Source organism: Aulonocara stuartgranti (genome assembly GCF_965226115.1).
Source record: "Aulonocara stuartgranti genome assembly, chromosome: 7".
In the NCBI taxonomy this organism is placed as follows: Eukaryota; Metazoa; Chordata; class Actinopteri; order Cichliformes; family Cichlidae; genus Aulonocara; species Aulonocara stuartgranti.
The window spans coordinates 20,815,712-20,827,965 of record NC_138945.1 but is presented as its reverse complement, the minus strand read 5'-3'; the positions used below and the strand labels follow the sequence as shown (position 1 = coordinate 20,827,965).

Below are 12,254 nucleotides of genomic sequence, written 5' to 3'. Positions count from 1 at the left end.
AGGAATGGTGCTACAAAGCTAATGCATGTGTCTACTCCAGCTATTAAAAAGAGATCACAGAATGTGACTCAACCAGGACACATAAACACATAGACAGGGTGGTCCACCATGCTCCTGGCAGTGTCTGTGCGCATGTAAGTGTGTGTGTGTGTGTGTGTGTGTGTGTGTGTGTGTGTGTGTGTGTGTGTGTGTGTGTGCTTGTAGTCTTTTCCCAGAAATGTACAACAGTAAACAGACTAAGAGGCAGAGAAGTAACATTACCATTACTGGCTGGGAGCATAAACAGTGACAAACAATGCAACACATACTTCCATCTTTTTATGTTTGTTTGCATGTACAACCGCAAACTGCATGTCCTCGGCATATCTCAGTGGATGAGACAGGAAAATAAGAATAAAAATGCAGACTCAGAGGTAACCATAGGATCCCACGAGAGATGCCCTTCTTGGTCTGGGAGCCTCTGGATGTTCCCCCCGGGGGTGGGGGTGGGGGCTCAAGGGCCCCAACCCCTCGCTCTGTCTTCCCTGATACTAACCAGACGCAGCCGCGCAAACACATTCAGGGACAGGGGGCATGTTCTGTGTGTGTATATACCAGAGAGAGAGAGACAGCAACCAAGAGGCAGACATCTACAGGGAGAAGGGGGGTACAGAAGAGGAGACGGAGGGAAAGATGAGACATTAACACAGAAGCAGACTGCACCCAGCTTTAACTCTCAGCTTAGGGCAGTTTGACAACGTTTTCATATCCGCCTCTCGGTCTCTCCCTCGTAAAGAGAGCGATTATACGTCCAGGACGATCCCACATTAAACAAACATTAGTTCTCTCTCCACAGCCAGGCTCGGCCAAATTGCATTGTTTCCAGATGCCTGTCACAAAAACACGCTTTAACCCACCCCAGGGCCCTCTCCTCCCCTCGTCAGCTCTCTCCTCTCCTCTGTCTCTCCTTACAGCTACCTCAGCCTCCACACCTCCCCAAGTTAAGGCGAGGGTTTGTGAGTAACACCAGGGCAGGCTGCTTTCAATTACGCCGCCACATCCGCTACTACCGCAGGAGCAGATGAGAGCCGGCGATGGAGGAAACAAAGGAGCCGGCATAATGAGACAGCAGCCCTTCCTTCAGATGTCACATCTCTCAAAACCAATGACGGGCTTTAGCTGGCGTGTAAGGTCATGTTAAGTGGCCAGACATGGAAAATTAGGAAGGAATTTCAACTTAACATTAAAACTATTAAAAGAAAAAATGGCTATACTTTATACTTGTTCATATACAATTTAAGGCCTCAGAGCAGCTTTGTGTCAGTTTCATATATTATTTTCTGCATAAACCAATGTGAAGCCTAAACCTGGGCATAATGAGTATCTTAGGGATGCTTAGGTGTTGCTCTGACAAAAATCAGCTACTTACAGCGACTACTTTCTGAGATTTTATTAACAAGTTGCTAACAAGCAGCAAACTGCTGCTCATCGGGTCTACATTTTAAACTCCCCATCTATGCCAACCTCAAATCAAAGAGAATTAACAATAAAAAAAAAGCTCTAGCAGTGCAGAGCCTAAAGGTATGTTTACATTTCAGAGACCCCTCATTATTCTGTTTCTGCTCTATACGGCTGTACAACAGTGCTTTAAGCTAAATGCCACCTTCAGCATGTAAACAAGCTAAGCTGGCATGATGCAGACCATGTTAAACATTTTAGTTTAGCATACTAGCATTTACCGACAGGCACGAGAATAGACTGATGGGAATGTCCTTCCTTTTGCTTGGTAATAAAAGACCCAATAGCACACTCAATCCAACACTTTAAATCTTACTCACAAATGCCAACATTTTGGAGGGAAACAACAAGCCAAGGAGTCTGAAAATAAGAACATGGTAAGCCATACACTATTACTTGGCATATGTTTGTCAAAAGACAGCCCATGGAGCTTCCGTCTGATAAGTAGACAATACTCAGTGTGGCACATATCCAAAGTTACATGGCAATATGTGAAGAAATAAATAAACAGACGCTACTAAAGTTGCTTTAATTTCTGAAAACACATTGTCAAACATCTGCTTTTCAATTTCACCTGTGCTACTTGAAGGTGAAAGAGAGATGTAAGACAACAGCAGGCTGGAAAGCCCTTCTTTCCAACAAATCTCCTCCACTGCTCAAAAACACCTATGACTAAGATATTCACCACTCAAAACAAGGGGAAGGCTAATTGTGTAGTTTTGTTCGAGCTTGTGCTCAAGACAAAATTTCACTCGACTTATGTCTCACCTCGAGTGTGTATATATATGTGTGTGTGTCCAAATATACAACATGTTCCCTTTCGTTACAGCACACTGTGTGGACACGGAGACGTGGATAGTAGACATGGGAACCAATGCCACAGCCAGTTAGTATAGTCTAAGCTCAAGGATAACGACAATATCAGAAAAGCTGACCAGTTCTGTCTTTAAAGTCTATGACCCAGAGAATGTGTCAGACACTTCAAGGAAAACACTCATTCAAAATTCCCATGAAATAATTGAGCTGAAAATCTGCCATGTACCCTTGAGCACTAAAGTGAGTCTCTATCAAAAGAGTGCTGTTGTGTAGATGACCTTATTTTTTGACCTCGTACTCCCATGCATGAGCATGTCTTTGACTTTTTTGAATTTTTCGCTTCTATTATATTAACTTTAAGGCCATTTTCTCATATAACCGCTGTACTCACAATTTTTTTCTTTTTTTAAGAAAATGCAATCGTGGCAAACCGATCTCTTTATTTCTCCATTTGATTTTCAGTCATATAAAATGCCCACTTATGCATGTTTGTAAATAAAAAAAGAGCATTACAATAGACCCTGAAGGAAGGAGGCATCCAAACAAGGGTGGATAATTATGCTTTATACATGTGTGTTACATACTGTAGATGTCTGCTTGTAAAGGGGCCTCATCAGACAGTCACTACACGGTTGAAGAAGCACTCACATACGCTCATGTTTCCTCAACACCTTAGGGTATTTATGGGGACCTTGTCCAAACTCGCACTAACACACACACACACACACACACACACACACACAAATGTGTTTGCATACGCACGCTTATCTAGGACCAAGCAAATCTAATGAGACAGCCAGACCAAAAGGCAGACAAACATACCCGAGGGCAGCAGCGTCTACGTGCAAATACAGACGACATATGTTTGTCAATAGCCAACAAAATGCTCTCGTCAGGTGTGACTGTCATATCAACATATTTAAAAAGACAAATTTGCTGTCAGTCAATACCGTATTTAATTTTTTTAAACTGTCTGTTTTGTTGTTTTTCTGTCAAAAGAATAATGTGCAAAATAACTAGCTAGCTAGTTACTGCCTTTCTTTTCGCTTTGTTCCACAGAAACTGTAAAGTTGCTTTATGGTGCTGGATTATGCCAAATCATTCTTTATTTTTAACCAGTCGTGTCTACGTTGTTTTATAAATGTTCAACGCCTCAAAAACATCAGGTGGAATTAGACAAAAAAAATAAAAATAAAATCTGGAACACAGAAATACATCAAATAAAACCAACTCAAGTGTAGAAGTAGCCAATGCTCTTGTTTGTATTCATTTAAAACGTAATTATTAAAACTCAAAGGCTATGATAATGCTCATTTTTCACCATTATTGAATGTTAAGATCAAACGGTCAGTGGAGTCATTTTGATGATTAATCGGACTGATCAGAACATAACAGTCCAACATTTGTTAACACTTATTTGCTTTCTTGCCAAGATTTAAATGAGAAAATGAGGACCACTCATCTCTGCAGGCTAAAACAGCCAGCGTACAGTTAGCTTGGGCAATAACCAAGAAATAATTAACATATTATTATTGTGTTCCTTTAATGCGCGGAACAACCATAGAGTAAAAGAAATGCCATCCTTTGGTTTTATGGGCATCAGGAGTAATTTATGGATGTTTAGCGCATCCATGCTAAGCCCTCAGTCTAAGGAGAATATTCACCACTGCAGTAAAAGCTCTCTGCCTGGTTCCTGGTTCCACGTTTCAATAAATTCAAGTTTTACTTTGAAGATGAACAGTCCCCATTTTGTGTCACACTTTTCACAGTTTCACTACCACTTAGCAAGCAGTCGCCAAGCATTTGCAGACACGTTGACATGTTCTTTACTGCTGCAGCACTGCATAACTCTTTACAACCAGTTTCACTTAGCAACTTCCACCGGCATCCCCTCACCAACCAGTTAAGGACTACACACAGTTACATAGCAACCGGTGATTGCCTATTTTCTAAATTTCTTTAAAAAATAGATAACTTGCGTCCTTTGGAAAGACTTATTTATCATTGACTTGAAAAAAACAAAATAAAAATCAGCTGTTTTTTAAAACTAAAGGATGCAAATATGCTGCTTTAAACGCAAACCGATCAACTCAGCTAAACTGCCACGGATGCCCACATCTAATTACTATTCACAGTCCAAGCAGAGACATAATTTGGCAAATATGATTAAACTTAGTGCAGACTGGGACCGACTGTTTGTGTTTGTAAGTTTTACTCACATAGTCTGGCAACGCTGCGCTCTCTCCTTGTCTGCCTCTCAGAGACTGTGTTGCCTGCTCCAAAACCTTGTTGTGCTTTTTGGAAAGCAAAGCAAACAAACTGCAGGGGAGACACAGAGACACGGAAAAGGAATGAATGTGCCTGTGACAGATGAATAACAAAACAACTCAAGTGGCATTTTATACTTAACAATGACCTTTCATTACCTCTGCTAAGAACAGAAACTTCTATTCAGAACAGTTTATTAATTTAAAAGCAGACCTGCTTGATTTGTAAATGAAGTCTTTTAAAATGAATGAATATTATTTCATATTTCATCACACAGGGAACTACCAGGAGATTCATTTAACCACAACTCATGTTTTCTTTTCTAAATGCGACATTTTATTTGTGTACATCTCTACATGGAAATGGTCGTCCCCCTTTTAGCCTGACATGTCTGCCTCTTATTTTATGCGTTTGTCTAAACCGCTGCTGTTATGGGACCGCATGATGGCACGACACAGACAAACATCAGTCTGCTTGACTGCACCTGGGGTGTAGTAACAGTTTGGGTCAATGCATGCACAGACCCACAGAGAGTAACCATTACTGCTCTGCTCATGCAACAGTAAACTCATTCATAGCTGAAAAGAGACAATATTCTAAAATGCATTTTTTAAGAGGCATCCTGCTGATTATCAGTGTTATTAAAAGTATTAGTTTTGGTTGTGAATTGGAGATGGACCCTCTGTCTCTCATACTGGGCCTCCCCAGCCGGCGATTAATATCCAAGAATAATAGGAGATTGTACTGTGTTCTCACCTATGCGGCAAGGAAGAATATACTACTCCAATGGATTTATGAAAAAGTACCAACTATTAAAGGTTGGCAAAGAGTAGTGTTGGATTTAGTGCCACTGGAATATCTTACATGTATACTGCATTCAAAAACAGATCAATTCTTTAAGGTGTGGGAACCATACTTGAACTATGTGGAACCTGATGTTTCTAATATTATGTTACAAGGATTCTCTTGAGTGTTTAAACTGTAATGGAACTGAGCTGTTTTTTTGTTTTTGTTTTTTGGTTTTTTTGTGTTTAGTTATCAGTTTGTTGTTTGTTTTATGTGTGTTTGTCTGTTTGTTTATTTTTTTGGTTTTGAATTGTACACTGTATTATGTTATGTAATTATGTACTATTTGTGAAAATAAAAAGTAAAAAAATAAAAAAATAAAAAAATAAAAAAGTATTAGTGACCTTATCTTGTAATTACAACTTTGTAATCTCCTCTGTGGGTGCTCAGGGGTGCTAAATCTTTAATTTGTGTGTTAATCAAGAAGATTTTAAAAAAAATCTGAATAAATTAAAATCAATGACATCAACAAGCTAAAGAGGCACAAACAGAGCTCTGATAAGCCCTTGGAGCTACAACTACCCACCTGTCAGCACAGCACAGCACAGCGCAGCGCACACATGCACACTCACACTCTAAATCCCCTAGCACTCATTATCCGGGATAATTGGTGAAATAGAGCTATGTGAGCAGCTACACGGAGGTCTACTTATCATCTTCAGACCTAAAGTCAAAGCCTCTATTAGCCACAACTACTCAAGGACCTCTTGTACTATCTACGCTCGTTTCCCACCACATTTTAAACGAGAGACCACCGAGTGAGCTCCACCTGGGACGGTGCCCACAATAACACACTGTCACAAGCTGGCCTGTCTCATCAGTGACACAAAAGATTTCAACAGTACTGGCATGATCCCCAAATCAGTTATGAGGCCGAAGTAATGACAGACACACTAAAGACCTAAAGACGTCCTGTTCCCAGCACTGCAGAGGTTTCGTTATGGACACACACTGTGCTCGATTGTGATTAAACATTTGTATATATGACACAGCGTTCATTTTAAATACCCATCTGGAGGCTTGGATTCTTTTCTAAATCTAAAATTGAAATGTAGGAACGCTCATTTATAGTTTCACCATTTTATTTTAGGGCTTTATTAAAATCAGCTCATATGGTTTCAAAATAAACACAGTAAACATTTTCCTCATGCCTTTATGGTCTCAGTCACTTGTTTATTTCATACAACATGATGCTCATTTGGTATACAGTGGTGCCTTGTTTATCACGATAGTTACGTTCCAAAAATAACCCGCGATAGATGAAATCCACAAAGTAGCCAACTTTATTTTTTACAGTTATTATAGATGTTTTATGGCCGTAAAATCCCTCACTACACACTTTATACACTTTTCTCCGACAGGCTCGAACACACTTTTCCACACGTTTAAACCTTCATAGAAAAATAAGTCCAGTATCATAGAATGAAAGCAAAGGCACCCGCGGTTGCCTTTGACGGTGCAAAATGTTTTCGGCTAGCAATGGAAGACTTATGTAAATTTGACAAGCTGAACGCATTCTGTACTGTACAGAAGACTCGGCACGAGATTGACTGACAATGGTCTACAGCCAACCAGAAGGCAGAACACAATGCGCTGTAAAATTCTGTTACATTCTGGCACACACCTTGTTGCATAACAATCCACAAACCTTTCACAGCAGAGATAAAAGTAAAACCTTTCCCCAAATTTAAAATATGAATAAAATGAGCGTGGATCGCTTTTAAAATGACAACAAATTTAGCTGTACTGGTTTATTTAGACACAATTCCAGCTTCTTATTTGTGAATATTAAATCTCATGTATACATTTTTTTAATAAACGAAACAATGAATTGATTAATATTATAAAACAACTGGCAGATTGAAGATGATCATTACCTGCAGCATTACAGTGACCTAAATTGCATTTGTTGAGTCTGCCGACACACGAGCAGGGATAGAGGAACAATTTGGCAGAAAGGAAATATTGATGGAGAGCAGGGAAAACGTTAAATTAGTAAGGAAAGATGTGTGGGGGTTGTGGTTAGGGCAAATCAACCCACTGCCGCCTTAAAATAAACAGCACCAGCCGCGATTCTCTCAGAGAGTCAATTATGGAGCAGAGTTCAGCGCTGCCACTCTGACATTAGGAAATTCCTGGCAGGAAATTCCCTTTATCTAGCAGCCAGCCAGTTTAGCCCAGCCCGAGCCATCGCAGTCATCACCATTATCATTATCATCAGACATGGAGTCGGTTCTTCTACATCACTTCTGGACAGACACGTAGAAATACAGAGACGCTGTTCCTCTCTGACTCAAAACACCAAAGTCACAGATATGGATAGAGACACAGGCAGGGAGATAAGACGATCTTTGAGTGTGCGTGAGTCTGTGCACGTCTTAAGGGAAGGAAACATTCCCTTCCTGTTGTCTGCAGTTAACAGACAAGAATGACTTGATATCTGTATCTGTGTGTGTGGTTTGGACCCCATCCTCTTCTTCTGTCTCCACATGGGCCAAACACTTTCCCCTTAATTTCCCCCTTCTTACATAACGATGTCATTTGCACAATCTTACCACTCACTAAATAATCTATTTTTTTTAGCCTCTTTTGCTGCAACTACTGTCAAGTTACTATAATGACAAATATTATGTGCTGCCTCAACATGAATCTGCAAAAAAAATCTACTGAGTGTTGTGCGAACGTGCTTTTTTTCTGCTTTTCAATCATCTCATACAAGTATTCTACAGACATCTCATCATCTGTCATGCCCCACTTGCTTTATTATTTGTACACCTTAGTTAATTGCTTACCTTATGATCCGCTGGGCAGCGTACTGGTGGAGACATCGAAACTGTGCTGACATGTTGGCGAGTGCAGCGAGACAGTTGGTGTGCAGGTATTTATCCTGGAGAAGACGCACACACAAGCAAGCAGACAATACTGGCATAAAGATCAAACTGAAAATTGCTTTTAACTCAAACACTCCAATCATGCCAAATGCCATGTGTGTTAAAATACATAATAAGTACTGTGAAAAAGTCTAAACCCACCCCGACTGCTTCATGTTTTGCCAGGAAAATGGGAAATAAGTGCAGCGATTTACTGCAATATGTGCAAGAATACATGGAAAAACATTATGTAAAACATTTGTATTTAGCTTGTAAGTCAATATTTGTTATTCTTATTAACCTTATCCTGAACCCCCTCAGGCAAGTTTTCTTGTAATTTTGTTAACTAGTCTTCATTTGTAGCTCTTCAGGCTTCTTGAAGGTTTGCCCTTCAGCTTTGGCTTTTTCACAGCCAAAGCTGTTCTTTGGGTGTTAGCTACCTTTTGGTATGTCAGGCATGATTTTACTGAATTGGCAGCGTGTGTGTTTCAGTAAAATGTATCTATAATATCTGTCTTATAAAGTCTTATTAGGGCAAAATATATTTCACAATATTAACAAATGATTAAACTTCTTATAGAAAACGACTGCCTGTTTTTTTTAAATTTAATATGAAGCAGCATTTGGGATGACATACCAATACTAGAAAACTATTGCCCACTACATCATCTGAGCTGGGAATGCACTGAACATCAGGTCTGTGTTAGGACTGAATTTGCAATGACAGACAGTAAGAAAAAATGATGCAATACATATTTCAGTAAACCACAGCCTAATTTTGGGTAAAGACATTATGATCTCTGATTCCTTGTATCCCCCCCAGCACTGGGGAATTAGATGAAAAGTTAGTGTAAGGTCAGCTATTGAAACTGCACCAAATAATCATTTCAGGGACTGAGAATAATGTGCTAAGCTCTGAATGCACAACTATGTAAAATGTGACATCAAGAGAAAGGGAAAGTACATTTAGACTGAGAAACATTTTGCATGACAATTTTCACAAAGGGAAACAATCTGAAATACAAAGTATACGGTATAACACCTCATTAATGTCACATCCTTGTGCTCTTTCTCTCATTTGCTTCGATGAACAGGGGTCTCATTTAAAAAAAAAAAAATTGAATTTTTTTTTTTTTCAAAAAAAAAAAAAAAAGTCTTTTGCACAGGACTGTAACATATGCCTCTTTCACAAATGTACAAACGTCTTCATCACCGTGTGTTAATTTTACCCTTGTCCGGGTCATGTTGAACTGGATGGTGCGAATCACCACCAGGATGAGCAAACTGCCGAGAGAAATCTCTGTTAGCGATCTCTCTGTGTACCATGTGACGTTCTTTAATATCTGTGAGATGGAGAGGGACAGAAGTTAGACGAACCAGGTGAAAAACGTCAGGAATCATTGACTATTACCACCAAGAGAGACGGTTAACAGCTGAGACGTAAAGTGCGTCTACCTACCACCTCATGGATGGACCGGTTGAAAGCATCGTCCTCTGTCAGGATGAGGAGAATGATAAGGGCCATGTAGACGTGATGAGAATTTCTTTCCTCTACGTGGTAAAGGATCTCGAGTATGGGCAACACCTGAGACAAACAGCGGGAAAAGAAAAGGAGTCAAACATGTATTCGGGGTTGACATCTGCAGGGCTTCTGACTTTGTGTGGATTTCTCATGCCATGGCTGTATAAGAAGGACATGTTCAAGACTACGGCGGCACTAAGTCATTTTACTTTTGAGCTGGCCAACAGATGAGGTGTGAGCCACAGCTCTGAAAAACAACTCTAGTGACACTTCTTATTCTTCATGGATCATCTAACCAGAGACAAACCACACATACAAAACTGGGCAAAAATCCAAACAGTCTTGGAAAAGAAGCCATTAAACAGCTCAAAATTACCATAAAACATAATGTATACACATTCCAAAAAGGGGTTATTCACATTATTCTATTTAACCCAATTTACTAATAGTGCCAGAGGCGAACAAGTTAGCAGTTAGTAATAAACATACGCAGTAGCACTGTTAGCTCATTACACTGTCACGCAGCATTGCTTCATTGTTGAGCAAAGAGCCTAGCCTCAATAGTAGCCTCCCTACTTCTGAACGAGTTTCAAAATGTGACTGAAGATTAAATTTATGAGGATTTCCAAACAAGTCTTGGAAACAACCTCATAGAGTTCTTCTGTTGTGGTTTGTTCCTCGTCTTAGCTAACAAGGCAAAAAAAAAGTTATACTACTCCATGTTAAATCATTTGTAAATTGATCTGAGATGCCAAAGATTGATTTCCAGTCACTAAATATCTTTGAATTTATTATCTTATAAGGAACAGCTGGCACGGTCCCACGCAGAAAATCAACAGCAATCCCCGCACTAATCTCGCCTGTTCACCGAGCCACGGCATCGGTCCTGAATGACGAAACTTCACGGCCGTACTGAATGTGTGTGTGGAAGGACTGCATGATGTGTTTTATTAAGCAAGTGTGTTATTTGTTTCCAAAATGTCAGATTCAGATTCACTTCAATTCGACCCACCAGATTGTCCATGTCAGTTCTCGACAGCACGTACGTCCTCATGTTGGTGTTCTGGTGAAGCAGGGTGTACAGCAGTAACGTGGCCTGGTCGGAGCGCTGCTGCTCACACAGAGCAGTGTACAGACTGTTGAAATTGATCTGGAAAGTGTGAGGTTGCTCTACAGGCAGCGATGATGTGTCTGCATGGACAATGGTAAATATTATCAGGATTAGTATTCACTGCCTTCTTTCACATAACTCAAACAAACAACTGTCCCAAATATGTTTTGGAACATCATAAACATTATGTGACACAGCGCAGAAAAAGAGGCAGACCGAAAACAGTAAAAACCAAAATTCTGTTTGTAAGTATGTGCAGTTATATATTTATATAAAAACTATTAAGAGGAGGCGGCTAGTCTGTGATATTACTTTCACTCTGACCTAAATGTACACCTCTTGTACTGAAGTTTGTGTCCCAGTGGCAGGTGGGTAACACATTGGACTTAACACTTTGCCAATTGTCAGCAATTTACAACAACTAACCTGCGTTAGTAGTAAAATTTTTAATGAAATACATCCCTTTAGAGTGAAGGTTTAAGATTTTTAAGGATTTGAAGTGGGCCGTAGCACTCTTGACTTTGGGAATGTAAGCAATACAGAGAAAAGCATTTAGGAAAAAAACAAAACAACCAAAATAATGCACTCCAATATCACTCTGTTCTGATTCAGTTTACATATTGAAAAAGAGCAGTGGGAAGAAAAGCACACCTTTTTAATGCCACCCCTTCACCGTAAGTTACCAGTTAATATTTATCCAGCTTTCGTACTGATATGAATCTCAATAACAACATGACAATAACACAGAACATATACAGCTACTACGTAAAATACACATTTTTATCATGTTATCTTGTTTTTTACAACTCCATAAATCCATCTTTAGCTCGGAGGGATAACTCCATGGAGACTGTGGCTGATGTTTCTTAGAAACCTAATGGAGGTCTTAAATAAGAAGTTTAATCATTTACGAACGCACTACAACTGACGGAGTATCTATGTGCGTCACTACTAAACCACGATAATTCAAAGAACAGACACAGTTTGACTTCTTCAAATCAGAGATTCGTAGAAAATAAAAAGATAAATAATGAAATCTGTTTTTTTCTTGATATGTTCGTCTAATCTGATTTTCGCATGCTGTGTTACACACGCCTTGTTTATCTAGTACATATTACCTTGTGTGTTTCTGAAACAAGTAATAGCCTGGCGGTAGGGGTTGGGCCATTCAGGCCCATCTGTCAGATTGGCTAATACCAGCAGTAACAGAAGACTCTGATTGGACAAAGGTAAAGGGTCATGTTCCTGGTCTATCCCAGCTCTGCTGCCAGCTCCACCCAATGTGAAGACACTCCACAGACCGCCTGCAAAGAGCAAGACACAA

At 39.8% G+C, this 12,254-nt stretch overlaps 1 protein-coding gene across 4 annotated transcripts in view; it reads right to left on the bottom strand.

Annotated features, from left to right (window-relative positions):
- The window catches only part of dym (dymeclin), a 64,101-nt gene that overhangs the window by 23,350 nt on the left and 28,497 nt on the right, over positions 1-12,254 (bottom strand). For all 4 annotated transcript variants that reach the window (XM_082541555.1, XM_082541557.1, XM_082541554.1 and 1 more), the window contains exons 9-14: positions 12,049-12,234; positions 10,832-11,010; positions 9,757-9,882; positions 9,527-9,640; positions 8,220-8,314; positions 4,533-4,632 (exon numbers count right to left, since the gene is read on the bottom strand). In XM_082541555.1, the coding sequence (XP_082397681.1) occupies positions 4,533-4,632; positions 8,220-8,314; positions 9,527-9,640; positions 9,757-9,882; positions 10,832-11,010; positions 12,049-12,234 (800 nt within the window). The remainder of the gene's footprint in view (positions 1-4,532; positions 4,633-8,219; positions 8,315-9,526; positions 9,641-9,756; positions 9,883-10,831; positions 11,011-12,048; positions 12,235-12,254) is intronic.